The sequence below is a fragment of the Eschrichtius robustus genome, chromosome 20, assembly GCF_028021215.1.
Source record: "Eschrichtius robustus isolate mEscRob2 chromosome 20, mEscRob2.pri, whole genome shotgun sequence".
Lineage (NCBI taxonomy): Eukaryota > Metazoa > Chordata > Mammalia > Artiodactyla > Eschrichtiidae > Eschrichtius > Eschrichtius robustus.
The window spans coordinates 8183976-8211149 of record NC_090843.1 but is presented as its reverse complement, the minus strand read 5'-3'; the positions used below and the strand labels follow the sequence as shown (position 1 = coordinate 8211149).

General features: G+C 60.3%; 1 protein-coding gene across 6 annotated transcripts; it reads left to right on the top strand.

The window, feature by feature from the left end:
• Positions 1-600: 600 nt before the first annotated feature.
• Positions 601-27174, top strand: RHBDF2 (rhomboid 5 homolog 2). Of its 6 annotated transcripts, none has more exons than XM_068531021.1 (19): positions 601-684; positions 12761-12962; positions 16503-16669; positions 17460-17587; positions 18474-18669; positions 18754-18957; positions 20572-20700; positions 21073-21191; positions 21351-21545; positions 22605-22716; positions 22940-23014; positions 23202-23363; positions 23721-23830; positions 23980-24043; positions 24137-24231; positions 24471-24546; positions 24698-24798; positions 24978-25131; positions 25827-27174. In XM_068531021.1, the coding sequence occupies exons 3-19, from the start codon at positions 16526-16528 to the stop codon at positions 26244-26246; spliced, it is 2484 nt and encodes an 827-aa protein (XP_068387122.1). In that variant the 5' UTR covers positions 601-684; positions 12761-12962; positions 16503-16525; the 3' UTR covers positions 26247-27174. The 6 variants fall into 6 exon arrangements, with proteins under 6 accessions (XP_068387122.1, XP_068387121.1, XP_068387125.1 ...); XM_068531020.1 differs by having other exon boundaries at positions 611-688; XM_068531024.1 differs by lacking the exon at positions 601-684 and adding an exon at positions 1017-1067.

The window sequence follows — 27174 nt, the reverse complement described above, 5'->3', positions numbered from 1 at the left end:
GCCAGGGAATTCCCTTCACCCCCATTTTAAAGAGGAGGAAGGCTGAGGCCCAGGGAGGTTGACAGATTTGTCCAAGGCCACATAGGTATTGATAGTAAGCGGCAGAGTCAGGATCTGAACTCGGCTCCTCTGGCTGTAGAGACCCCACCGCCCGTGATTTCACAGGTGAGAAGGCCAGACCTGGGTCACTACATTGTTGAGAACTGCCTCAGACGGGTTAGGGCCTAAGCCAGGCGACCCCGTCCTGGAGGCTGACCCCGCAGCCGAATCTCCAGATCTTGAGCGCTTTCCTCTGCGTCCGCTGCAGGCACCCGTGTGAACCAAGCTTCTGCACCATCACGAAGGTCTGTGTCGTGGGGACAGAGGCATCGCGGGTTTTTACCGGGTCTGCCCTAAAGGAGACTCCTGTAACTCCTCCAGAGACCCCGCCGCCCACACAGGCACTCAGTGAGAGTTTCTCCTAGTAGCAAAGCCTAGGCACCCTTCTGTCATCTGCGCCAGCTCTGGACTTAGTGCCGAGGGCGGGTGGGGGCGGGGAAAGTTGAGCAAGACCTGGTCTCAGCTTGGGAAGGAGCCTCCGCCTCGGGAGGATGCGGAGGAGGGCGTGTTCGCTGTACAGGAGACGCGAGGGCAGCGGCGGAGATCAGAGAAGGCGTCCCGGAGGCGGGAGCTGCAGCAGGACTTGTAGGTGAGACTCTCCAAATGTGTTTCAGGGAAAGGGTGAGGGCTAAAAGTTTCGAGGGAACAGGCCCGTCCTAAGGATGAAGGCTCTGGAGGGAGGGGTATGGAAGGTGGCTGTTATTGGAGTGGTTTTTCTTGGGGGTTGACCTGATGATGGCACTTCAGACCTAGATTATACGCTTTGTCGGGGGAGGAGAGGACGGCGCCCGGAAGAGACCAGCTCCGGCGGAAAATAGGGCTCTACCCAGGCGGGGACACCACTAGGCCTACCGCGGAAGGGCAGCGCGAGCCGGGAACAGCAGAGCAGGACACTTGCGTCTGGGACCGAGCGGGGCCGCGCGGGCCCCGCCCCCCAGCGCCAAGCCCCGCCCCCCGCCCGCGCGCAGGTAGGGAAGAGGCGGAGCGCTGGGGCCCCGCCCCCAGGAGCCACCGCCCAGGCGCGGGCCGGCGCAGCTACGAGCTGAGTCCCGGGAACTTGGGGCCGCAGGGAGGTGAGCGCGGGGCGACGGGCGGGGCCGGGTTCGCTGCAGCCGGGCTCGGGCCCCGGAAGGGCCGTGGGGTCGCGCCCGAGCATGCCCGGGGGCGGCGGTGCGCGGCCGGTGAAGGGGCTGGCGCTGCGGGGCACTCGGGCCACACGTGGGCCGAGCCCGAGGCCAGAGGCCGGGGCTCGACTCGGACGGGGCCGCTGGACTGGGTCTGCGGGCCCCTGGGACTCAGCTCGGACAAGACGCCTAAGGGGTGCCTGGGCCACGGGTCACCAGAGGTGGGGGTATGCTGATTGGGCAGAAGTTTAAAGTCCCGGGAGGAAGAGAGGGGACAGCCCCAGGGCAGGACCGCGCGGTCCCGCCTTCCTCCCAGAAGCGCCTGGAATTCATACCTTCCCCTCCCCTCCCCTTTCTCCTGGGTGAGCAGCCGCGGTCGGGGCGGAGTTTGTCCATTCAGTCTAGCAGAGGTGGAAACAGGTGTGGGAGGGTGGGCTCACAGCCAGGCTGGACCAGAGCTCAGAAGTTGGACCCAGGACTCCTGACTTCTGGACAGAGGGGCTTGGGAAGGTTGCCCCTCCTCCGTTCCCCCAGGGCACTGTGTTGGGTTAGAGAGGAGTAGTCCCTAGAGTATAAACCCACCACCCCAGGGCAGAGGAGAGCCCAGGTCTCAGCCTGACTGGGTGAAAGGCCAAGGGGGAAGGCCTAGAATTGGAGCCCCTGAGAGGGAGTGTCTAAGGAGGGGAGGGCTTGCGGGTTTGACCCCACACGTGGACTGGCTTCTCTTTCCCAATGGCTATAGATTTAGGACCCTGTGTGGGTGGCATAATGAGCCCAGAGTCTGTGTTATGTTACCGTCACTCGCTGTAGGTAAAGCAGAGCAAAGAGTGGAAAGTGAAGCTTCTTTTAAAGCAGTGCTCCTCAACAGGGGGTGATTTTTGCCTGCCAGGGGACATTCGGCAGTGTCTGGAGACATTTTGGTTGTCACAACTCCGGGGAGGGGGTCTAGGGTGTAGAGGCCAGGAATGCTGCTAAACATTCTGCAGTGCACGGGGCAGCTCCCACCACAAAGAATTACTCAGCCCAAAGTGTCAGTAGTGCTGTGCTGAGGTTGAGCAGCCCTGGCGCAGTGCCCGGTCCACCAAGTTACTTCTCGTTGACTGCCCCTCCCTGCCTCAGTTTCCCCAGGGGTTAGAGGAGGAACTTGGAATAGGCCTAAATGAGATAAGCGGTAAGGAGGTGTGAGGGCAGTTATGCCCTAGCAGCAGGCCTCCCTTGGTGCCACAAGCCTGCCTCTTCCCTGCTTAAACCATGAGCCCTGCAGGAAGCAGTTCTGGGTGCTCTGGGGGAGGCGCTGGGAACAGGGGCCCTCTCACAGCTCTGTCCTGGAGTGTTTCACCCCTAGGGCACCTCCCACGCAGGGTGAGCCAGGGCAGCCCTGGAGGTCAAATACGCCTATGGGGGGGGCGGGCCGCGAGCTCTGTTCTCATAGATTTTCCCAACGCTGGACTGCTAGGTGGGCCTGGACGCCTGACGCCGTGTGACCAGCTGTAATTTTCCTTTCTGAACCCACACCTAATTCCTCCGTCACTTACACCAGGAAAATAACATCCGAGGAATAACAGGATGCCTAATTCCTTGCGGCTCCCTAATCTGCTTCCCTCCTGCAGTAGAAAGTTCCACCGTGGCTGTGGGAACCCTGGGTGAGACAAGAGGCCCAGGGTGGGCCCAGCTGCTGGTGGAGTGATGCGCCCCCTGCTCATGGTGTTAGCTGAGCACCAGTGAGAGATGGAGGACAGCAGAGCCACAGGCCTGGGGTTCCCCCGGTAGGCATGACTTTGAATTATTTGGGTTGGACTCAAGGAGTATGCTCCCGCTTTGCAGGGAATTGGGGCGGGGGGCTGTCACAGAGGGGCAGGATGGGATGAAGCAGCCGTTCATGCCCAGGAGCCCAGGCCACCTCACTGCCCTCCCTTCCCACTTCCTGACAATATCCATCCCTCCCTCCCCCCACCATCCTGTTCACTTCTGGACCCTGGCCTCCTGACCTGGGAACCCTGGTGGGGTCAGAGGGTAGGTGGCAGTTTCTGGTTTGACTTTTGCTTTTTGATGCTTCTTGTGGTCTTTTAAGTTTAAACGGCTGGAGTGAGACTTTCATCTTTTCAGCTAAAAAAAAAAAAAAACCAAAAACCCATAATAGTGACCCCCATCTGTTGTGTGCCTCTCAAGGCACAAAGCAGCATTCAGACTTGGACAAAGCTGTTCAGGAAGTAATTGTCAGGGCCTGACATTGAACCTGGGCTGTCTGTTCCCAGGCCCAGCCCTAAAACCTTCTGCCATCTGCCGGCAAAAGAGTACCAGGTGACTTCTACCTGATTTGCTCATTTCTGAGCTGCAGCCATACCTGGTGTAACACACACGCACATATGCACACAGGCACACGCTCATTGCCTAGGAGGGGACTCCTGGCCCTCGAAGAGGAGGCATAAATCACACCAGAAATGCACTGTGCGAGCCGCTGGGGTCCGAGCCCAGCCCTGAGTCCGTGGTGGTGTTTTCACTGTGGCCAGAGCTCTTCACAGGGTTCCTGTTGACTTGCTGTGTAAACTTGTCCCCAGGCAAGACCCCAGATGAGAGCAGGAAGTCAGGGGTATATGTCCGTGCGTGTGACTTGGATGAGCCACCTGGCACTTCCCTTTGGGTCGGGATGAGCGGTTGCAGGATCGGGGTGGCCCCGGCCCCCTGCCTGCCACCTGGTGCAGCATCAGGGGAGATGTAGTCTCCAGGTTGCAGTTCCCCTTGGGTCTCTGTGCCACCCACTTTGGAGCAGGCCTCAGTGTTGCCCTGGCCACCGTGGGGATTTCCAGAGTGAGCTCACGCCTCTGCTCCCAGTTTCCCATCTGGCTGGGCCAGGCGGGGGGAGGAGTGGCGGGGACGTCAGTGCAGGCTGACCTAGCGTGCGGTGACCCCGGCGGGGAGGCTGCCAGGCAAAGGCAGCTCTCAGGACTGGCATAAAGGAAACAGTTTCTTCTCAACTTCAGGGAAGTACAGACAGCCACTGTGTCCACATTCCCTCATGCAGTAAGTTTATCCAGGGACCCAGATGCAAGACTTGAGGTTTCAAAGCTACAGGAAGGCACATTCCAAGCCCCTCTAGGAAAGTGGTTGGAGCTAAGCGGGCAGGGCAGACGAGGTGGGCCCATCAGGGACGCTGGTCTGGAGGGTGAGGGGTAGCAGTGGGAGGGGGTGATTCCCAGCTTGGGGAGCCAAGAAGCCAGGCCCAAAGGCTGGCAGGCACCTGGGCTATGAGAGAGTGGTCAGTAGGATGGGGGTCACTTAAGTAGCCCGTGCCTCAGTTTCCCCAGTGGGCTCACAGTAGTCTGCTTGGGAGGGTTGCTGTGAGGATTCCAGTGGTGATTCATGTAAAGCCCAGGCAGGTGCCCGGCTGCACTAGGAGTGCAGTGAGGGAGCCGTCACAATAACAGGAACGTGTCTGTGTGCCTTTGGCACAGACTCATGGTGGTGCCAGAGGTCTTACCTCGTCTCATGGGCTGTTGGGGGGATGAGGTGAGAACGTGCTGCAGAATGGCAGCACTGCTGTTATCCTGCAGAAGTGGCTGTGTCTGGGGGGCGGGGGAACCTCAGCACCACGGAGGCCATGGGAACAGAGGGTGGGTTTCCATCTGGGAGTGGAGGATCTGGCTGTGAACTGCTGGCCCCCGCCCTCCAGCATGTGCGTCATGATGGTGGGGGGGGGGAGGTGGTCGTGGAGGCCGTGACCTTCAGCCCTTGCTCCCTCTGGCCGGGCTCCTTGGAGCTGGGAGCCGGGTAAGCTTGGTTTTCTCTGCCTCCCACGTGTGGCCCCGGAGCTTGTGGCGAGAGGGTCCTCAGGTGGTCCTGCCGGGCTGCCAGCAAGAAGCACCTTTTCCCTCTCCTGGTGGCTCTCCTCAGGTCATGCCTCTAGTGTGGGCCCCAAAGGCCTGGAAGAGAAGGTGAGAGAGCTGCCGTGGGACCGGGCAGAGGCAGGACTTGAAACTGCAGTCTGGCCTGAGCCCTGGCTGTTTAGCTCATGGCTTTATCAGCCAATGACAATCGTGAGATAAGGACAAGGGTGAGGGAATGTTTGTGAAAGCCCTTAGATAAGCTGGGAAGTGCCATCAAGCCTGAGGTGATGTCATTTCTGCTTGGGGGCCTGGGAGGGGCACATGAGTCAAAGGCCTGTGCACCTAAAACTCGCCCCCAGCACCTGAGTCACCACCCCCCTGCCCGTTCTTTTGCCACTTTGCTTGACCAGTTCCAAGGTGGCAGGAGGCCACAGCCCCACCACGTAACTATGTAACCTTGGACAGGTGACTTCATCTCTTTGAGCCTCAGTCTCCCCACCTGTCAAGCAGAGATCTGTCACCTCTGGAGCTCTTGGCTCAGATGTAGAAACCGAGTGAGCGATGGTGGCAGAGGTCAGCTGGGAATGATAGAAGCTACCAGTTACCAGCCACCAATTGTGTCCCAGGCACTGTGCACTCATGATCTCGTGTCATCCCTGGGGATGGGGGCTGCATCATCCCATTTTGCAGCAGAGGAAACTGAGGCTCAGAAGTGATAACTTGCCCAGTCTCCCAGCGGGTTAGGTGGCCAAGCCAGGGTTTAAGCGCTGTCTCCAGCTCCCCAGCCCTCATTTCTCAACAAGAGAACCCATACAGCTCCAAAGCAAGATGGGGGGATGGGGTTGGGGACGTGTGTGGAGAGCTCCCCTGGTCTGAGTGACCTGGACGGCCCATGTCCGTGTGCCCCCGAAGCCCTCGCAGCAGCCTTCGGGGCTGGGGCCAGCCTCTTCCAGGGAAGGAGCAAGCCCCAGGGCAGGATTCTGGGAAGTCTGGTTTATTAGCTCCTTAATGACTGTTTACAAGCTGAAAAGTGTTTGCCTGGCATGTTCCCTCCCTGCTAACAGCCGACCTGGGCCTCTAGAAGTGAGGGGCACCCAGCGCCCTGTCCTGAGTGTGTTGAGGTGAGGGACTCAGGGCAGCCCAGGGCCTGACCTGCGGCTGAGTGACGTTGGGTGAGGTGCTTGCCTCTCTGTGAGATGTGGTCAGACCTTGTCCCTCAGCTGCCTGTGCTCCCAGGGTGACCCCTAGCTAATGGTGACAAAGCCACCTAGATTGCAGACCCCTGGGAGGCTCAATAGCATCTTATGCATAAACATACTGAGGCTCAGAGATGCCAAGTGGCTTGCCCAAGATCACACAGCGGTTGGGGCTGGGACTCTGACCCTGTCTCCCCCAGTTGGACAGTGTTTTCATTGTCTGGAGCCAGGCCACGAGGAGTGGGTGGGAGTTGGGTGGACTCCGCCCTTGCAAGCACGAGACAGGCCTGCTCTGTGTGCCGAGGTTAGTCGTGTCTGGAAACAGCCTGGTCACACCTCGGGGTGTGGGAGCCCCCAGCAGGCGTGAAGTGGGCCTCTCCTGCTCCCCCACCCGTGCTGCACCCCATCCTCCCCCGACCACTGAGCATGTGCTAGGCCTCTGCCTGTTCCAAGGTCCAGTGGAAACCCAACTCCCAGTACCCCAAGTCCCAAGAGAGGCAAATCCTCACGAGTGTTTGGAGCAAAGCCTGGTTCACATCAAACCTGGGACAGCGTGGTGCCCAGAGGTGCCTGAGCCCTCTCCAGGATCCCTCCTGTGCCCTGGTGTCTGGCCTGGAAGGACCAGAGCCTTCTGGACCCCTAGCGGCCACTTTTGACTCCTCTCCTTCACAGCAATGCTCAGGGAACAGCAGGATTGGGACAGAATAGGCCACCTTCCCAAAGGAGGCCAGGCTGCTGGGCAGAGCACCCTAGGACCCGGCCACTCTGCTCCCTTCCCGCTGTTGTCCTTAAGCTGCCATCGGCCCCCAGGCTCTGGAAGCCGCTACTGCCTGGGGTCTGGAAGGTCTCTGCTCAACTGCTCTCCCCTGATCTGCTTCCATCAGCAGCTTCTGGAGTCCAGAGATTCCCAGAGGGGCCTCTGGGAGGGCACCACGGTGGGCAGGGCCCAGCACTGTGGTCAGCTGGGGAGATCTGGTGGCACTTCCACTTCCAGTAATGCCTGTCCCTGTCTGTTGCCAGCAGCTGCCACACCTTAGGACGTGGGGACATGGGGCTCGGGCACTCCCAGCTGGCTTTCTGGAATTGGGGTCCCCACAGGAGATGGGGTATTCACATCTCTGCCAGCCCCGCTGGCGTGTGGTCCTGAGAAAGCCTCTGGGCGGGACAGAGTGGGGTTGGGAAGATGGCAGCCCGTCCTCCTCGCACCCACACGCTCTTGGCGGGCACTGGGTTCCAGGCTGCCACCAAGAGCATGTGCCCAGTGCCTGCTTCCTGTGTCTGTGGTCGGCCATGACGCCCAAGCCACTCTAACTGGGTCACGGGGAGCCCAGAGCCTGGGGTCTGATGGGGAAGGTCACCAGGTCCCTGAACCTGTCCCCAGGTTCTTTATCTTCTAGAGTTTGAGCAAAGCTCTTAAAGGTGGAGGAGGAATTGGGGCCTCCCCAGGCCAGGGCCCTCTGTGAGTGGGGCCTCTCCCTGTGGCTGGGGCACAAACCCACAGGTGGTTTCATTTTTCCTCTCCACTGGGGGCAGCTGGGCTGAAGGGTGAGCGTGCACTGGGGCAGCCTGTGAAGTGTGTCTGCCGACTGGCACCTCTAGGGAAGTGGCTGCTTGCCAGGAGGGAGGAGGCCCAGGGACGGCTCCTGCTGGCTTCTGGAGATAGATCGGCGTCCTTTCCTACCCCCCCTCCCCCACCCCCCCCACCCCCCCCCCCCACCCCCCGCCTTCTCTAGCTCTGATGATTGGGTTTGCAGCTTCCAACTGGGACACTTTGCTTCCCTCCCTCTTGGTCTGTCCATTTTTTGTCTTCCTAGTCCTGCCTGACCCCCAGCTGGCCTCCTTTGCTCCCTCCTGCCCGGCGCTCCTGTCCCCACCAGCTCTCGCCAGGGCAGGGAGGGTCCGGGGTGAGTCACCGGCCGTGCAGGCCAGCGGGTAGGGAGCCCGGGCGAGGTTGCAGTCTTTACATAAGCTGCTCCTGCCAGGCCTCGTGGCAGCCGGAGTGGCTCCGAGATCAGCAGAACCAGGGGTTTCGCTGGGGATTGCTCCCTGCTGCTTCCTCCTTGCTGCTTTCTAAAAATGACCCAGTTCCCAGAAGGGCTGTGGGGAGGGAAGCATCAGGTTTCGGTTTCTGTGACAGGGAAGCCGGGGAGAGAGGCCACTTCCTTGCCCCCCGCCCTCACCCCGACATCCTGTGATTCAGCGGGGGACAGGCAAGTCCCAGCGGCCCTGGCCGCCTCCCTTCCCTGCAGACCGCCCGCGCACCGCCAGCTGGGAGGAACCTCTGGGCCAGGTGGTGGTTTCTTCCCTTCCTCTGTTCAGGGGACCTGAGGCCCTCCCCGTAGGGGTCCCGTGAACTTCCTGACCATGTCTCGTGGTTCAGAAAGCCTGTTTCCCCTCTGGAGGGGCTGCTCGCCCCTCCTCCAAGGGCCCCTCCCTTCTCTCTGTCCCCATTTCTGACCACACGCAGGCTGAGTCCTCGTGTCAGTCGCCTGCTTCCAGCTCGTGAGGTCCTCACAGCCGGGGGTATGGAGAATCCATCCACCGTTAGCAAGACCAGGGGAGCCTTCAGAAACCTGCTAGTGTGTCGGTGGCGGGCAGGTGGAGAGGGAAGGCGGGCGCCGGAGCCAGACTCCTCAGGACAGCAGAAGCACACGTGGGGGCAGGTGGGGAGGGGACGGTGGGCCCATGCAGCCTGGGGAGGGGGCACCCTGCCTGCGTGTGCCCCGGTAGTGCTCTGGCGGGGGACCCGCCGGGGAGGCCCGGCTCACCCTGGCTGTGGCTGCCGGGACCGGGCTCAGCGGGCCGTGCCCAGCTCCACCCTTTGTGGGGAAACCGGCTTCCCCGGTGGCACCAGCTTGTAGTTTCTGAGTCTGTGTTTCTGCCGTATGTGCCTGATCCTGGCTGCTGCTAAAGGGGTTATGCTACTGGGTGTGGGCACAGTGGTGGCTCAGACCCTGGGTTGGTCAACCCATGGGTGCCTCCGGGTGGTGTGAACTCTGTACTGCGCTGCTTCTTTGCATATGCACCCCTGCTACCCCATGCTGGACCCCCTCCCTCTACCCAGGGCCCTTTGGGGGTCTCCTAGGTATCCTGGGGCTGAAGGCTCTTTTCTGGGGAAGATCCCACCGAAGCCAAAATTTTTGCGGGCAAGTGGCAGCGGCCCCGCCGGGTGGGCCAGGCCCTCAAACCTTCCCCCCCGCCCCCACCCACGGTCTGGGCGCTGCCGCAAGCCTGGGGGTCTCAGAGAGCAACGGATGTGACTGGGCCAGGAGGAAGCCTGGTCCCAGGATGTCACAATTTCCTCTGCAGTGAGCAAGCACTTTCGGGGCGCGGGAGATAAGGGTTGGGCGGGGCGGGTGCTCCCAGTGTTCCAACACTTTTTCTGTCTGGTCTCTGCTGTCTGGGCTGCTCCACGCCCTGGACTTGGGTTACGCAGGTGCCCAGAGTGGGTCCCATGACCCCTGCATCTGCCCCGAGCACCTGCCACCCCCTCCCCCTCCCCCCCTGAGCCCCGAGGCAGGGGCTGGGCTTCTGGTGCACCTGCCTACCATCTCTGCACAAGTTGGAGGCACACGGTCTCAGGAGCAGGCCCTCCCGTCTGCGGTGGGGAGCGACTGGGGCAAAGTGGTGTGTGTTTTTGTTTTTTGTCCGCGCCCTGCAGCATGCGGGATCTTAGTTCCCCAACCAGCGATCGAACCCGTGCCCCCTGCAATGGAAGTGCAGAGGCTCAACCACTGGACCACCAGGGAAGTCCCCAAAGTGGTGTTTTTATGCCAAACGTGTGGGCCTCACGTGTGTCAAAGCTGGGCCATCACCTTGTCCAATCCCTTCGCTTAACAGAGAAGGAAACCGAGGCTGTGCCGGTAAAGCTGCTTACAGGCCAGGGTTCTCAGCACCACCCTATGAAGATGGTTAAATGGCTCCCCGGGAAGATGTGCCCCAGCCCTGTCTCTGCTCTCCAGGGCCGCGCCACTTCTCTTTGGGACCCCTAGGATTTCCCTGGGGTTGGTCTGGTCTCCCCAGTCCTTCGGCCTTGGATTGAGTCTGCCCTTCTTCCTGTCAGAAGATTGGGACAGATGCCAGCAGCACAGCAAGTCCTGGGCTAGGGGTCCCAGCCAGGGGTGGTATGGCCTTGGGATGGGGGGGCTAGTTGGGGAATCTGGGCTGTGCTGGAGAAGGGGGGGAACAGGAGGTCCTCTGGGGCCTCATCCTGGGGACAGCATCCTCCATCCTTGGCCGGGCAGTGGTCACAGAGCAGGGGTGGGGCAAGCAGCACTCGGTAGAGCCTTCCAGAATGAGCCACTTCCTGGGCTGGCTGCAGGATTGTGGAAGACAGTTTCTGTTCAGGGTCAGTGTGGACTGACCATCTGCAGGCATGCATGCACCCACCCTCTCCCCCGCCTTCCATCCAGTTAGCCATTAGCGGGGCTAACTGGGTTGTGGACCCTGTGCTGCCCAGGGGCGGGTGGGAGATACCTACATGTAGGCAAATCTCTGCAGGATGCTGTGAGAAAGTGGTTGATTTTGGCTGGTGGTAACGCGACAGGCTTCCTGGAAGAGATGACACTTTACCCTCCTTAAAGCAGCTGGTAGGTGTTGGCCAGGCAGATGGGGTGGAGCCTGGTGGGCCAGGTGCAGGGCCTCAGATGAGAGGAAGCAGGAGCTTGGGGAGCTGCGGGGGACGTGGTGTGTCCAGTGGGGTGTGGGGCAGGTTTTGAAGGGCACTGGTGTTGACTGTGGGGAGATGTAATCAGCTGTGAGTTCCAGAAGGATCCTACCTGCTGGGTGACCTTACCCAAGCTCAAAACCTGGCAGCCCCATGCTTACCACCAGCCTTGCTCCACTGCATCCCTCCCTCCTTGGTGCCAGTTTCCCAGGGCAGTGCCCGCCTGGTGCCCTCTCACTATACCCTGGTCCCAGAGGAGGCCAAGCTGGAGAACTTTCTGAGCAGGGGTCCCAGGTGAGGCTGTTGTCTTGGAGCTGTCCCCAGAGTGGTGCAGAGTGGCGTCCGAGGCGCCAGCCAGGCCAGCACCACGTCCCGTCTGTCTGTGATCTCTGAGTGGCCTCATCATCCACGGCCTGTCTGCCCTGGGGTGCAGGGTCAGAACTCCCTGCACTTAGGGGTAGAAGGGTGATGTCCAAGTCTCGCTCAGGCCTTAAGCAGGGAGCGTCCTGGGCCTCCAGCTCTGCGTCAGATCCCTCTCTGGCACCCCCTCCACGCCCAGAGTTCCTCTCACCTGTAGTTGGACGACTTCAGCAACCAAGTGAAAGACCCCGCTCTACTATGGAAAGCCAGAGGGGTGCTGCCCCGTGGAATCAGCGGGGAGCCCAGACCCTCCCCCGGCCTCCAGTTCACCCCGTGGCAGCCCCTTGGGCGCCTCTGGGTAACCCCAGCCCTCTGAGGAACACAGCTTGCAAAGTGCTGAGATGCTCGACCAAGTTTCCCTCCAGGCTGGACTCTCTACTCTGTCTCCCTGATAGGAGGCTGTCCAGCCCAGAGTGTACCCCAGCTTTAAGGAGAAGGGGCGCCTGTTTCCCGAGGAGACTTCAGGCCCTATAGCCAGAGCAGTTTGAGTCCCAGCTGCTCCCCTTCCTGGCCGTGTGAGCTTGGGCAAGTTATTCAACCCCTCTGAGCCTCCATTCTTATCCACAAAATGGAAGCGATGATAATGTCTACCTCGAAGGGTGTTCTGAGGACAAAGTGGGGTAATGCACGCGAAGGGCCGCGCACGGCCTGGCCCACCTGGGGCCCTGACCCTGTCCTGCCCCCGACGGCCCTCGGGGTTCTATCAAGCCGGGCCTGCCGCGTGCTCTGCTACAAGGCAATGTCCGCTATGCGGGACTTCTCAAAAACAAAGGCTTGCCCTGGAGTTGCTCACTTTTTTTGCACCAAGCTGCATATGTGGCATCTTAGTTCCCCGACTAGGAATAGAACCCGTGCCCCCCTGCTGTGGAAGCACAGTCTCTTAACCTCTGGACCACGAGGGAAGTCCACGAGTTGTTCACTTTTTAATCCTTACTTTTATGTTGTGTGGATTTCACCTTAAAAAAAAAATTTAATTTAAAGATCCAAAACAACAGCAAAACACTTCCGAGTCATTTGAACACTGCCTTGAATATCTGGCTTACTTTAATTGAAAACAGCTCTAATCAGAAGATAGCCAATAATGCCTGCGTTTTTTAAAGGTAAGTGTTTCTAGTAAAGTTCTGTAGAGACAGGAAAAGAAAGTAGGGACCATCTTGATTATGGTTCCCAGCCCAGAGCCCAGGTCTTTAGGTGGTTTTATTAGGTAAATGCCCAAAGGCTGCTGGCCTCCAGGCAGTCTGAAGCATCCAGCTCATCACCACAAGGGCCTTTACTCCAGGGGGAGGAGGAGAAGAATATATCTCTTAATCCCTCACCTATGAAGCTGGTGGAATTATCCCCATTTTATAGATGAGGAGACTGAGGTCAAGAAGATTAAGAGGTGCAGTAGTCCTGACATGCACCCTTGAGCCTGCCCTCCCTTCCTTATAGGCTGTGAGCACCAAGGGAGCTGCCCTGCTTGACCTGGAGCCATCTGTCCATCTTTCTTTCTGTCTCTGCATCCATCCACCTCTCCGCAGAGCTGAGGCTTCACCCCAGAGCATCTGTGCAGAGTGAGGAAAGGACAAGAACATGCTCTAAAGTCCTCTGCAAGAAGACCAAGGAAGCTGTGAGCTCAACCCAAACCCTGAAGGTAGGAAGCTGGGTAGCCGAGTGCGCTGGACCCCAGGTACCAGCTGCTTTGCTTGCTTGATTCTATGATTTTCAACAAATATCTACTAATGCTGCATGTGGACCAGCACTCTTCTGGCAGTGGAGATGCAGCTCTGAATAAGTCAGAAAGAGGGCAGAGAGGGAGGTGAGCAGGGTGAAGTGATGGAGAGACACATGGGGTAGAGGGGGAGCTGCCTCAGGCAGCCAGGGAGGGCTTCTTGGAGGAGGTGGCGCTCAAGCTGGGACCAGAATGATGAGAAGGAGCTACCTGCTCTGCTGTGTGATGATCTTATCTGGGGAGGAAGGGACCAGCAGGGGCAGAGGCCCAAAATTATGGAGCACCTGCTGGAGACTTTTTTTAACCAGCTTTACTGAGATATAGTTCACATTTAATTTATATAATTCACATAAAACTCATCCATTTAAAGTGTGCAGTTGAATGGTTTTTAGTATATTCACAGGTGTATGTAACCATCACCACTGTCAACTGTAGAACATTTTCATCATCTCAGAGTGAAACCCACGCCCCTCAGCTGTCATCCTCCAGCCCCCCTCCCCCAGCCCTAAGCCACGACTCATCCTTCTGTCTCTATAGATTTGCCTCTTCTGGACTTGTATCTGGACCCCTGGAGTAAGTGGTCTCTTTGTGTCTGGCTTCTTTCACCTAGCATAACGTCCCCCAGGTTCATCCATGTTGTAGTCTGTCTCAGCGTAGCGTTCCTCTTCGTGGCTGAGTAATAGTCCACTGTGTGGATTTAGCACGTTTTCTTTATCCATTTCTATGTTTTTTTTTCCACAGATTATACTACACTTTTTAAAAAATCTTTATTTTATATTATAGTTGATTTACAATGTGTTAGTTTCAGGTATGCAGCAAAATGATTCAGTTATGCGTGTACATTTATCTCTTCTTTTTAAGATTCTTTTCCTAGATAGGTTATTACAGAATATTGAATAGAGTTCCCTGTGCTATACAGGAGGTCCTTGTTGATTATTTTATTTATAGTGGTGAGTGTATGTTAATCCCAACCTCCTAATTTATCCCTCCCCCCATCCATTTGTATGTCGGCGAGCATTTGGGTTGTTTCCACCTTTGGGCCGCAATGAACATGCCGCTGTGAACGTTTCTGAACAAGTTTCTGTGGCCATGCTGCCTGAGTGTGTGTCATGAGCGCAGTCGTTTGATGCCCAGGACACCTCTCTGGCGGAGCGGGTTATTCCTCCCTCGTAAGGTGAGGACTTGGGTGACCCATGGTCAAGTGCAGGTCAAGCCCTGGCCACCTGGCTCCAGTCTGTGCTTTTGACCACAACCCCTCAGCACCTCCTCACAGAGGCTTGGCAGATGCGGGGCAGTGAGGGGCCCAGGGTGGCCTGATGGGGTGAGGAAGGAGCAAGGAGGAGACAAAAGCCACAAGGGGTCCAGAGGCCCCAGTGAGAAGTTTGCACTTCGCGTTAAGTGAGAGCTGGAGGTCCTGGCCTAGCATTGAGCAGGGAGTGACATGGTATGATTTGCACGTTTCAAAGGTGGATTCTGCCGCTGTGTGGAAAATGGTCCCGGGGTGGGAGCTTCGGGGGGCAGCAGGTAGAGGAGTCTGGAGGCTGTGGTCCTTCAGATGAGAGGCAATGGTGGCTCTTCTAGGAGCTGGACAGAGAGTGGGGAGCGGACAGACTCGGAACAGAGATGGCCCTGCCATCCCACACCTCGGCCGCCCGTCCCATGGCTGGAGGGCTCCTGTGACTCTCCCCTGAGTCGGCAGATGGATGTGAGGTCCCTGGCCTTGTTGCGAGGGTAGAAGAAATCAAACCTGCCCCAGCAGCCTTGGGATGAGGGGAGAGGAAACAGCGAAGGATTTTAGCAAGAAAAAGGTCACGGGCAGAGTGAGAGATGAAATGGAGAGAATAGATGAGGCGGAGGTGTTAGTTCTGGTGGGTCAAAGGGGGTGTGGGTGTCAGTGGCACGATCGTGTATGGAAAAGCCCCAGGTGGAGGTAAACTGCTGCTTCTTCCTGGCTGGGCCATTTGGCAAGATCCATTGAAATTCAAGATGCAGTTACTCTTCAATCAAGCAACTCCACTTCTAGAAGTTCATCTTGCGATAATTCTGGGACAAGTACACACGGTATAGGCAAGGGTGTTCATTAACACTGGACACGAATCTAAACAACCATCAGTCTGGAATTAAGTAAATCTTGGTACATTCCACTCAGTGAAACCTTCCCAGTCATCAAGAAAGATCAGGTAAAGCTATTTGTCTGCATTGACAGGGAAGGATGTCCACGCTATAGAAGAAAAGGTATGAGTGCATGTAAAATGTTAAGTACACGTGTCCTTTTCCAAGTGCAGAGAGGCACCTAGAGAGGTGTGCACACCGAGCTCTTTCCTGGAACGTGGGGTGACAGGCAGGCCAGGAGTTCACTTTTCTGCTTTACAGTCTTCTGAGTCTTTTTTTTTTTTTTTTGCAAGGTTCATATATCATCTTTATCATTAAGATATAATATTCTGGGGACTTCCCTGGTGGTGCAGTGGTTAAGAATCCACCTGCCAATGCAGGGGACACGGGTTCAAGCCCTGGTCCGGGAAGACCCACATGCCGCGGAGCAACTAAGCCCGTGCGCCACAACTACTGAGCCTGCGCTCTAGAGCCCGCGAGCCACAGCTGCTGAGTCCGTGTGCCACAACTACTGAAGCCCACGTGCCTAGAGCTCGTGCTCTGCAACAAGAGAAGCTGCCACAATGAGAAGCCCTCGCGCAGCACCAAAGACCCAATGAAGCAAATAAAATAAAATAAGATATTAAAAAAAAAAAAAAGATATAATATTCTTCCTTTGTGAAAAGAAAAAAGTACCAGACAGGTGGCAGTTTCAGTTACCTTTGAAAGAGGAACCTGCCAACCCTGGGGGACAGGGACCAGTACGGTGGCTTTCTCATCTATGTGGGAATTAGGCTGAGCTGCTACTTCCTTACTCAAAGCCCAGGGATCTCTCCTCTGACAACCTGCTCCCTGCACAGCTGTGGGCCCCTTGTCTGTGGGTTGCCTGGAGCCTTTCTCCTTGTCCTCCCCCAAGCCCTGCCCCCAGGACGAAGGCAGGGCTCTTTGTCCAAGGAAGCTGCCTCTGGCCCCCTGGCCTGCTCTGGCCAGGCTGATGAGGTGGCCAAGATCACGGCAGCTCTGCATCCCTGGCCCTCAGCGTTCCTTTCTGGGTGAGGTCCTTGCCTGAAGCAGAGAGACTGGAAATGGAACGAGGTGGTAAGCTGGGGACCTCCCAGACCCCTGCTGCCCTGGAATGCAAATGAAGGACGAAAATACACCTTCTCACCATACCCCACCCAGCCCAGAGTCAGTCTCTGCTTCATGGTTTAGTGTCCAGAGTTAGGTTTGAACCAACTTTTTACATACAGGTTGTTCTCAGTCTGGGCTGCCTGCCCAGGCACCACCCTGACACCCTGGACTGTCCCCGTGTCCCCTCCGGTCCTGCCGCCTCTTGACACACCTGTGCCCCCCTCCCTGTTTCCATTCCAGCTGCCCCGCCCCCCCCGCCCACCATGGCCTCCGCTGACAAGAATGGCGAGAGCGTCTCCTCGGTGTCCAGTAGCCGCCTGCAGAGCCGGAAGCCACCCAACCTATCCATCACCATCCCTCCGCCCGAGACCCCGGCCCCCAGTGAGCAGGCCAGCATGCTGCCCCAGGTAAGGGAGCAGCTGGGCGCTCGCCACCCTGCCACCAGCCACCGCTGTGCCCCCGTGGCACCTTTCGGGCAGTTTCACTTCCCGGAGGAGGGCCTTCTGGAGCCACAGCTGCCCTGTGGCCCTGCTGTAGGCTGCACCCCGTCCTTCCTGGCCCCAGACTTCACAGGGGGTGGGCCCTGAGCTCAGTCTCCGTCTCATGGTGGGCCAGGGGAAATAAGAAACACTTGCCAGTTCCGCCTGGGCATTGGCTGTTTCCATTCCCTTGCCCGAGCCCTGGCCCTTCTGCGGGCGGTGGGCTGTCTGTGACTTGGGGGAAGGGGCACAGCGCGCCTGCAGCACCAGCAGCTTGATCCCAGCGCCCGGCTCCTGTGGGGGGATGGGGATGAATCAACGTTACCAGCAGTCCGGACCAGCGCTCCATAAGGAGCTCATTGAGAACCAGCTGCAAAGAGCGTGGGCTCCCCGCGCAGCCTGGGGCACCGGGGAGGCCGTCTCATGCCACCCACTCATGCCGAGGGCTCTTTCAAACATGTAAAGCCAGGCGAGGCCAAGACTTAGCCACGGCTAAGGCCTAAGGCAGGAGCGCTGGATAGGAAGCTAGGGAAGTGTGTGCTGGGATCGCCGAAGACACTAGAAAATGGCGATGTGACCCCCGGAATGAAAGCAGCTTGGGGTAGACTGGGGTCGAGGTTTGTTCTGTCTGGGTCTTCGCATTGGGAGCCAGAGCAGAGCCAGCCGGGGATGTGGGCTCCGTGCAGCCACAGCCCCTGCTCCTGCCCGCTGTCCGCAGAGGCCCGGGAACCCAGCCTTCCTGAAGAGCGTCAGCCTCCAGGAGCCGCGGGCACGATGGCAGGAGGGCGGCTCGGAGAAGCGCCCCGGCTTCCGCCGACAGGCCTCGCTGTCCCAGAGCATCCGCAAGTGAGCACGCCCGCCGCGTCCCCACCTCCTCCCCACCCCGCCCTGGGCCAGTCAACTCTTGGGCCCTGGGCCCTGGGCCCCTGCCCGGGAGGCACGGGCAGGCAGCCCATGTTCCAGGCGGGGAAACTGAGGCCCAGTCTGCTCTGTGCCTGGTCAGAAGCCACAGTGAGGAGGCTGAGGGGAGTCAAGGAGCTGGGGGTGGACCACTGCCCTTCAGGGCAGCTCCCAGGGCCTTCCCAGCTCAGCCCTCAGGCTCTTGACTTGATTCCCCCTCTGCCCATCTGGTTCCTGGGCACCGAACCAGGGGTCAAGGGGAAGCTGATCTGCCCCTCCCACTGCATACACACACACGTGTGCCCTGTCACCTCCCCTGCACGCACACACGTGCCCCGTCACCTCCCCTGCACACGCAGTGCCCCGTCACCTCCCACTGCACACACACACGTGCCCCGTCACCTCCCCTGCACGCACACACGTGCCCCGTCACCTCCCCTGCACGCACACACGTGCCCCGTCACCTCCCCTGCACACACACGCACGTGCCCCGTCACCTCCCCTGCACACACACGCACGTGCCCCGTCACCTCCCCTGCACACACACGCACGTGCCCCGTCACCTCCCCTGCACACGCACAGTGCCCCGTCACCTCCCACTGCACACACACACGTGCCCCGTCACCTCCCCTGCACACACACGTGCCCCGTCACCTCCCCTGCACACACACACGTGCCCCGTCACCTCCCCTGCACACACACACGTGCCCCGTCACCTCCCCTGCACACACATGCACGTGCCCCGTCACCTCTCTGCACACATGGCCTTTCTCTCATTGCGGCCGCTCCCGTGTCACACACCCGCCTGCCCCCTCCCCACGTGCTTCCGCAGGGGCGCAGCCCAGTGGTTCGGGGTGAGCGGCGACTGGGAGCTGAAGCGGCAGCACTGGCAGCGCAGGAGCCTGCACCACTGCAGCGTCCGCTACGGCCGCCTCAAGGCCTCGTGCCAGAGGGACCTGGAGCTCCCCAGCCAAGAGGTGCCCTCCTTCCAGGGCACCGAGTCTCCAAGACCCTGCAAGATGCCCAAGGTGGGCTCCAGCATGGGGTGCGGGGCGGCAGGTGACTTGGCCCGGGGCCCAGTCGACTCTGCTCACCACCTCCCTCCCGTCCAGATTGTGGATCCCCTGGCCCGAGGACGGGCGTTCCGCCACCTGGACGAGGTGGACCGGCCCCACGCCCTGCACGCACCCCTGACCCCTGGGGTCCTGTCCCTCACCTCCTTCACCAGCGTCCACTCCAGCTATTCCCACCTGCCCCACCGCAAGAGGATCTCTGTGGCCCACATGAGCTTTCAAGCTGCCACGGCCTTCCTCAAGGTAAAGACACCTCTGCCCAGCCTGCTCCCTCTCTCTCCCCAGAGCATCTCTCTCCCCAGAGCATCTCTCTCCCCAGAACATCTCTCTCCCCAGAGCATCTCTCTCCCCAGAACATCTCTCTCCCCAGAGCATCTCTCTCCCCAGGCATCTCTCTCACCAGAGCATCTCTCTCCCCAGGCATCTCTCTCCCCAGGCATCTCTCTCCCCAGAGCATCTCTCTCCCCAGGCATCTCTCTCCCCAGAGCCTCTCTCTCCCCAGGCATCTCTCCCCCCAGAGCATCTCTCTCCCCAGGCATCTCTCCCCCCAGAGCATCTCTCTCCCCAGAGCATCTCTCTCCCCAGAGCATCTCTCTCTCCCCAGAGCATCTCTCTCCCCAGGCATCTCTCTCCCCAAAACATCTCTCTCCCCAGAGCATCTCTCTCCCCAGGCATCTCTCTCCCCAGGCATCTCTCTCCCCAGAGCATCTCTCTCCCCAGGCATCTCTCTCCCCAGAGCATCTCTGTCCCCAGGCATCTGTCTCCCCAGGCATCTCTCTCCCCAGAGCCTCTCTCTCCCCAGAGCCTCTCTCTCCCCAGAGCCTCTCTCTCCCCAGGCATCTCTCTCCCCAGAGCATCTCTCTCCCCAGGCATCTCTCTCCCCAGGCATCTCTCTCCCCAGGCATCTCTCTCCCAAGAGCCTCTCTCTCCCCAGGCATCTCTCTCCCCAGGCATCTCTCTCCCCAGAGCATCTCTCTCCCCAGGCATCTCTCTCCCCAGAGCATCTGTCTCCCCAGAGCATCTCTCTCTCCAGGCATCTTCCTCTGTGCCAAGAGCAGTGGTTGCTCCGGGATCCCAGGGCGGGGGGTGGGGTGGGGGGTGGGGTGGCAGCTCAAGCAGCCAGACTCACATCCTTCTAGTGGTCCCACTAGAAATGGTGCACTTCTAGTTGTCCCTAGTGTGGACAGCTGGTTTCTGCACTGACACATAAGGTGGAAAGTAGGAAGTGAAACGTGCAGGCACCACTCACTGACCTGTGTTTACTGAGCCCCCTTATGTGCTGGGCACAGGGGCTACAGAGTGAGTTGAGCCAGTGTCACTGCCCTAGAGGAGCCCTCAGCTCGGGTGAGGGCAGGTGTCACCATTCAGTGTGGTAAGTGCTGGGGCCCACCCAGAGGAGAGGCTGGTGTCAGGGAAGGCACTTGAGAAATATAAGGAAAGGTTTGCCAGGAAGGGAACAGCCTATGCAAAGGCCTGGAGTTAGGAGGGAGTAGCAGGCGGTTTTAGTGAAGGGTGGTTACAAGAGGAATGGCAGGAGATGGGATCAAAAGGTCAGTAGGGGCCTGGTGTGCCGTGCCAAGAAGCCCGTGGGAATAAGAGTGCAGGATGAGTGGTGGGGTGTCAGGTGCCCAAGCCAGAGGGCCGGAGGTCACCAGGGAGAAGTTAAGAGCCAACCATGTCGAGATTGCTGCCATCAGGCTACGCAGGAGCCAGAGCCCAGTCCTGGCCTCTCTCGCAGATGCTCATGCTCTGGGCAGGGTCCCACCTCCCCGGACAGATGGGCTTGACAGACTCCTTTGGTGTCGGGGGCAGGGGCACCTGACCTGGGCTTGACGCCCATGCTTCTGTCTGGCACAGGGGCGCTCGGTACTGGATGCCACAGGACAGCGGTGCCGGGTGGTCAAGCGCAGCTTTGCCTACCCCAGCTTCCTGGAGGAGGATGCGGTCGATGGAGCAGAGACATTCTACTCCTCATTTTTTAGTAAGGCAAGCATGGGGTGTGTGGGCCCTCGGGGTCGGGGGGCCGGGGTGGGCGGGAGCCAGGAGAGGTCACCCGGCCTCAGTCATGCTCTGCTGGGAGCCCCTGAGATGTCCAAAGGCCCGTCGGTGGGATGGGGGTGCGCCTCTCGGAGCTCGTGGGCCTCCATCTTTCTGTCGGCAGGGCAAGGGCCTGGGGTGAGGAAGGGTGCCAGCCGGGAAAGTCACCATCAGGGCCCACAAACACGTGCCTTCTACCTCCCTCCCAAAGAGCCTGTCCGGCTTTGTCCTGCCCTTTAATTGAGCTATTGGGGGCAGTGCTGGAGACAGTGACTCCTCACACTGTCTCTTTTTGTGTCCCCGACTCCACACCCACTCCAGGAAGAAATGAGCTCCGTGCCTGATGATGTGTTTGAGTCGCCCCCACTCTCTGCCAGCTACTTCCGGGGCATCCCACGCTCGGCCTCCCCGGTCTCCCCCGAAGAGGTGCAGATCCCTCTGTGAGTTCTGGGCAGTCCTCCAGGTGGAGGGAGGCGGCACCGTGGAGAAAGAGCCCAACGACCCTCCCAGGGGGCTTCCCTAGACCACAGGTCCCTCCTGATCCCCCTCGTGGGATATGGGAGGGGAGGACACCAGGCTGAGACCACCGTCCTCACCAGGAAGGAGTCTGACCGAGCCCCGGTGCCCGCGGCCAAACGCGGCAAGCGTATCGCATCCAAGGTGAAGCACTTTGCCTTGGACCGGAAGAAGCGGCACTACGGCCTGGGCGTTGTGGGCAACTGGCTGAACCGTAGCTACCGCCGCAGTATCAGCAGCACCGTGCAGCGCCAGCTGGAGAGCTTCGACAGCCACCGGTGAGCCACGCCGGCCTGGGGCCCCACCCACTCTGTGACAGTGGGGGGCGGTCACCGCTCTGGAGAGCCACTCCCAGGCATAGGCCCAGGGGAGAAGGGCTGAGAGCCATCCAGGAGGGCCTGGGAGCTTCCAGGTTCCCCTGGGGCCCCTCTCGAAGCTCCCCTTATTGTTCATCCAGCCTTTGGTGAGCACCTCCTGTGGGTCAGGGGAGCAGCGACAGTCCCTAGGGTCACCCTACAAGCATGCATGTCACCTGGGAAGGGTTGTCGGGTGTTGCTGCCTCTTCTCCACCCTCCCCGCTTTCTGGGCCTGCTTCCTCTGCTGGGCTCCCAGACGGCAGCCCAGCAACAGGTGTTCACTGAGCACCGCCACACAGGCCCTGGAACAGCGGAGCAGGGTGGGCGGGGTAGGTCAGAAGGGCAGTTAGAAGCTGTGACCACGAGTGAAGGGACTGTGAAGAGGCCTGCACAGAGACCTCGGGGGCAGCCAGAGGATTGGGAGGAGGCCGTTCTCAAAGAATGTACAATTAGCAGCAACCTGATAGACATTGGACCCTAAGTTACAAAAAATTAAGTGATAGCAGGTGTGGTGAGTGTCCTAGAGAAGGAGGACAGAGAGTGGGAGTGAACAGTTGGTGGGGAGGAGTGTCGTCAAGAGGAGCAGCAGTTAGCTGGGTGAAGAGAGATGGCAAGAGCATCCCAGGCAAAGGAAGCATCATGTGCAAAGGCCCTGGGGCTGCAGGGATTGGGGTTTGTTCCAGGAACTGCAGGAGAAGGAGAGGAAGGAGGCCAGGGAGGTGGGCAGACATAGCAAGGCCGTGCAACCAGTGGGGAAGGAGCCATGTTAGACTTTATCCCCAGGGCAGCGAGAAGCCATGGAAAGGATTTAAGCTGGGAGAGATGCGTAGAGGTGCATTTTAAGAGTTGCTGTGGAGAAGGATGAGTTGGAGGGGAGCGGTGGAGGGTAGGGAGCAAGTGCGAGCTGTTGGCGGCTGGGTGCCGCAAGGCTGAGGGTCGGATGGGAGTTTGGCTCTGCTGACCCGAGGCCTCTGCCCGCAGGCCCTACTTCACCTACTGGCTGACGTGCGTCCACATCATCATCACGCTGCTGGTGATTTGCACGTACGGCATCGCGCCTGTGGGCTTCGCCCAGCACGTCACCACCGAGCTGGTGAGTGGGGCTAGAGAAGGGGGGCTCCGCCCTGGGGATCCTAGCCTCCCCCAAGAGGCGCCAGCATCTTGGGCCACCCATTCCCTCCCACGGCAACAACCTGGCCCAAGCAGGAGGGTGCTCTGGGCTCACCACTGCTTTGCTTCTCAGCCCCTTCCTGGAGGCCCTTCCCTGGGACAGAGAAACCCCTGACCACCCCCCCATCCTTCCACCTCTGCACCAGGTACTCAGGAACAAAGGTGTGTATGAGAGCGTGAAGTGCACCCAGCAGGAGAACTTCTGGATTGGCCCCAGCTCGGTAAGGGGCCCAGGCAGGGACACCATCTCAGCAGGGAGCCTCTGGCCTCTGTCACCCCCAGCTGGGCAGGAAGGGGGTTGGCTTGCCTGGAAGCCCCCCTCATCGGGGGCCCCTCGGGGGAGACTCTCAACAGAGCAGCCAGGTCTGGACCCGAGCTCACTCCCCCCGCCACGCCCTCTGCCCCCAGATTGACTTGATCCACCTGGGAGCCAAGTTCTCGCCCTGCATCCGGAAGGACCGGCAGATCGAGCGGCTGGTGCTGCGGGAGCGAGACCTGGAGCGGGACTCGGGCTGCTGTGTCCAGAATGACCACTCGGGCTGCATCCAGACGCAGGAGCAGGACTGCTCGGTGCGGGCAGAGGCCCTCCGACCCCTGCGAGCCCCACCCTGGTCCCCTGCACCATCTCCACTTGCCCCAGCCTGGGGGAGGGGCCCTTCAAGGGCGGTGTCTACGTTGCCTCTGTCCTTCCTCTGCCCTCCCTGGCATCACACACCCCTGCACGCAGCTCAGCACAGGGAGGGTGCCAACCTCCCCAGCCCCAGAGCGGTGAAAGCTGGGTCTTGGGAGTGTCAGCAGCGGTGGGGGTCTGGGAGATGAGCCTGAGCCCTGGACAACAGGGCAAGAGCCCCTGCCCTGGAGGGGCCCTTGCCCACTCTGATGGTGGGACCTTGTCCTAGCCATGACCAGCCTGCCTCCATCCTCCAGGAGACTTTGGCCACTTTTGTCAAGTGGCGGGATGATACGGGGCCCCCCATGGACAAGTCTGTGCTGGGCCAAAAGCGGACATCGGGGGCCGTGTGCAACCAGGACCCCAGGTACAGTCCCGGGGGACCCACAGCTGAGCTGAGAAGATGGGGCTGAGTATCATGTGGTCTGTGCCACCCATGGGGATGTTGGCCAGTGGGCGTGGCAGGCTGGGGATGCCGTGGCCCCTCTTTTTGCCCCCTCCGACCTCTGCTTCCAGAACCTGCGAGGAGCCGGCCTCCAGTGGTGCCCACATCTGGCCCGATGACATCACCAAGTGGCCAGTGAGTGTCCAGGGAGGAGAGCGGTCCGGGAAGGGGGGGGGAGGGCCTGTGTGCTGCTGCACAGCCCCAGCCGCTGTCTGCCCCTCCTGGCAGATCTGCACAGAGCAGACCAGGAGTAACCGCTCAGGCTTCCCGCACATGGACTGCCAGATCTGGGGCCGCCCCTGCTGCATCGGCACCAAGGGCAGGTGAGCCGGCCTGGGCCCTCTGCCCGGAGCCCCTGTGCTCCCCCTCTGCCACCCACCACCCAGCTGGTGTCCTCCCTCCCCACTCGGGGGCCGTCCGTGGTGTGGGCAGGTTCCTGCAGAGGGGCACCGCGTCCTGCCAGCGATGCCTGCTGCGGCCGGGCACTGGGCACTAGGCGGGGGGGGGGGTGGGTGGGCAGGACTCAGGCCCCAGATGTTCGCCTTGCCTCCCTGTCCCGCAGCTGTGAGATCACCACTCGGGAATACTGTGAGTTCATGCACGGCTATTTCCACGAAGAGGCCACGCTCTGCTCCCAGGTGAGGTGGGGTCTGGTGGGGCCCTGGGCACGAGCAGCCAGGCGCAGCAGCCTGCATGCCCTCCTGCAGCGGGTCTCTGGTCCTGCCCCCTACAGCAGGGCCTCGGACCCAGCCGGATCCCAGGCACTGACTGCCATGCTCTCACCCCCAGGTGCACTGCTTGGACAAGGTGTGTGGGCTGCTGCCCTTCCTCAATCCTGAGGTCCCAGATCAGTTCTACAGGCTCTGGCTGTCTCTGTTCCTCCACGCTGGGTAAGAGGTGCCTCGCTGCCCACCCCCCAGACCCTCGTGGCGCCCGCCCACCTGGACTCCCGGAGGAGGGGCCCCTGGGCCAGGGCACAGCCGGCACAACCCGCCAGACCCCGCTGCTCCCGAAGTACCTGGCTGGCAGACGGTGGGGGGGCGCTGATGCCCGGTGTGTCCCCGCCCAGCGTGGTGCACTGCCTCGTGTCTGTGATCTTCCAAATGACCATCCTGCGGGACCTGGAGAAGCTGGCCGGCTGGCACCGCATCGCCATCATCTTCATCCTCAGCGGCATCACCGGCAACCTCGCCAGTGCCGTCTTCCTCCCGTACCGCGCGGAGGTAGGGACTCAGGATGCGGCAGGGAGGGCTGGCTCTACCGCTTCCACGCCTCCCGCCCGGCTTGGCCTGAGGGACGCACAGCCCCTGCCACGTCAGGCTCAACAGCGGATGGACAGCTAAGCTGGGGGCTTCCCGGCCAATTCCTTAGTCCGTTCCGAGGCGCGAGGAGCAGCGATGCCTCCTGGGTCACCTCCAGAAAGACCTTCTGGACCCCGTGCCTCACTCTGCCTCTTCTCTGCTTCATTTCTCTCCTTGACCATGACCACCGCCTGCCAGCGTGTCCCATACCTATGAGTTGGGCCATATGAAGTTGCCCTCGTGCGACCGTTCTTGACCCAAAGAAACGGCAGTTTTTTGATCAGTTCAGCCTCACGCTGTGGGCTTGTTCAGTGTCTGTCCCTCCCCACGTGCGCTGCCTGGAGCAGTCTGTCCTGCTTATTGCACTGGGCGTGCACGTAGTAGGTGCTCAGTGTTGCAGAAACGGTGGGTGGAACGAGTCCAGCTTTGTTCCAGCAGCTCCAGCTGCACCTCTCCTGCCCCCCGGCCGTCAGGTTCGGGGTCCCCACCCTGGGAGGGGCTCACGGAGAGGATGACCCAGGTCCTGGGGCTCCAGCCCGGCTGTGCCCAGGCCTCCCCACAGGCTCCCACCTGGCACCTGGAAGTGACCCTGTCCCCTCCCCACCCACCCACCCCAGGTGGGCCCGGCAGGGTCGCAGTTCGGCCTCCTGGCCTGCCTCTTCGTGGAGCTCTTCCAGAGCTGGCAGCTGCTGGAGCGGCCCTGGAAGGCCTTCCTGAACCTGTCGGCCATCGTGCTCTTCCTGTTCATCTGCGGCCTCCTGCCCTGGATCGACAACATTGCCCACATCTTTGGCTTCCTCAGCGGCCTGCTGCTGGCCTTCGCCTTCCTGCCCTACATCACCTTCGGCACGAGTGACAAGTACCGCAAGCGCGCCCTCATCCTCGTGTCGCTGCTGGTCTTCGCCGGCCTCTTCACCTCGCTGGTCATCTGGCTCTATGTCTACCCCATCCACTGGCCCTGGATCGAGTACCTCACCTGCTTTCCCTTCACCAGCCACTTCTGCGAGAAGTACGAGCTGGACCAGGTGCTGCACTGACCACCTGCCTGGCGGGGCCGGCACGGCTGCTCCCACGCAGCGCTGAGGACACGGGGACTGTGCCCGGGCCAGGCTGCCTGCCTGCACAGCTCCCACCCCCGCTCCAGAGACCCTGTGGGGCCGGCCCTGCTCCCAGGAGCTCTGCCCCGAGGAGAGGCTGAGTCTGCGGGAGACGGTCATCAAGGGGGGGCTCCTTGGGGAACTGAGGCCCCCCTTCCCAGGCCCGGGCTGGGGGACACTCCAAGCATGTGCTTCTCTGCAGCTCAGGACCCAGGCCCTGACATCACCCTGCTCCCCTGCTGTCAGGACCACTTCCTGGGGGGTGGGCTCCTTTCTTCCCAGGGTCCTGGGCTGCTGCCCATCTCCCACCTCCGGCTCTGCTGGTACGTTCCCCCTCCCCGTTGCTGTGAGCTTGCCCTTCCTGGGGACCTGGCTGGGGTTCCCACCAGGTTCCCAGCCCTGCCTGGCCACGGCCCCTTCTTGTTTCCCCTCCCATCTCTGCCCTGTGAGTCCACGCCCTGCATTCATCCGTGGCCTGGTGAGCCTGCCCATAACACTCCGGGTTCGAACCTTCTGGGACGGGGTTTGGCCGTGGTCTGGGGCAGAGAAGGAGCAAAGAGACACAGCTAGACTGGGAAGCCTAGAGCCTCCGCTGTTCTCAGCAAACAGAGGCTGAACCCGCCCCGCACCCAGGCCCCCCAGCCCCTCCCAGCCCAGGCCCTTCCTTCAAGTCAGTGTTCTGCCACCTGGGGCTGGACTGACGCCAGCCAGCCCACCATCCTCTGCCTCACTCCTGCCCAGGCGAGGAGGGCAGGGCCACCCCAAGGACCTGTGTCCAGGGGTTGCCCAAGGTCAATCAGGCCTTTTTTTTTTTTTTTTACCAGTTTATATTATGGTCCTAATTTTTTTAAAGTAACGCTAACTTTGT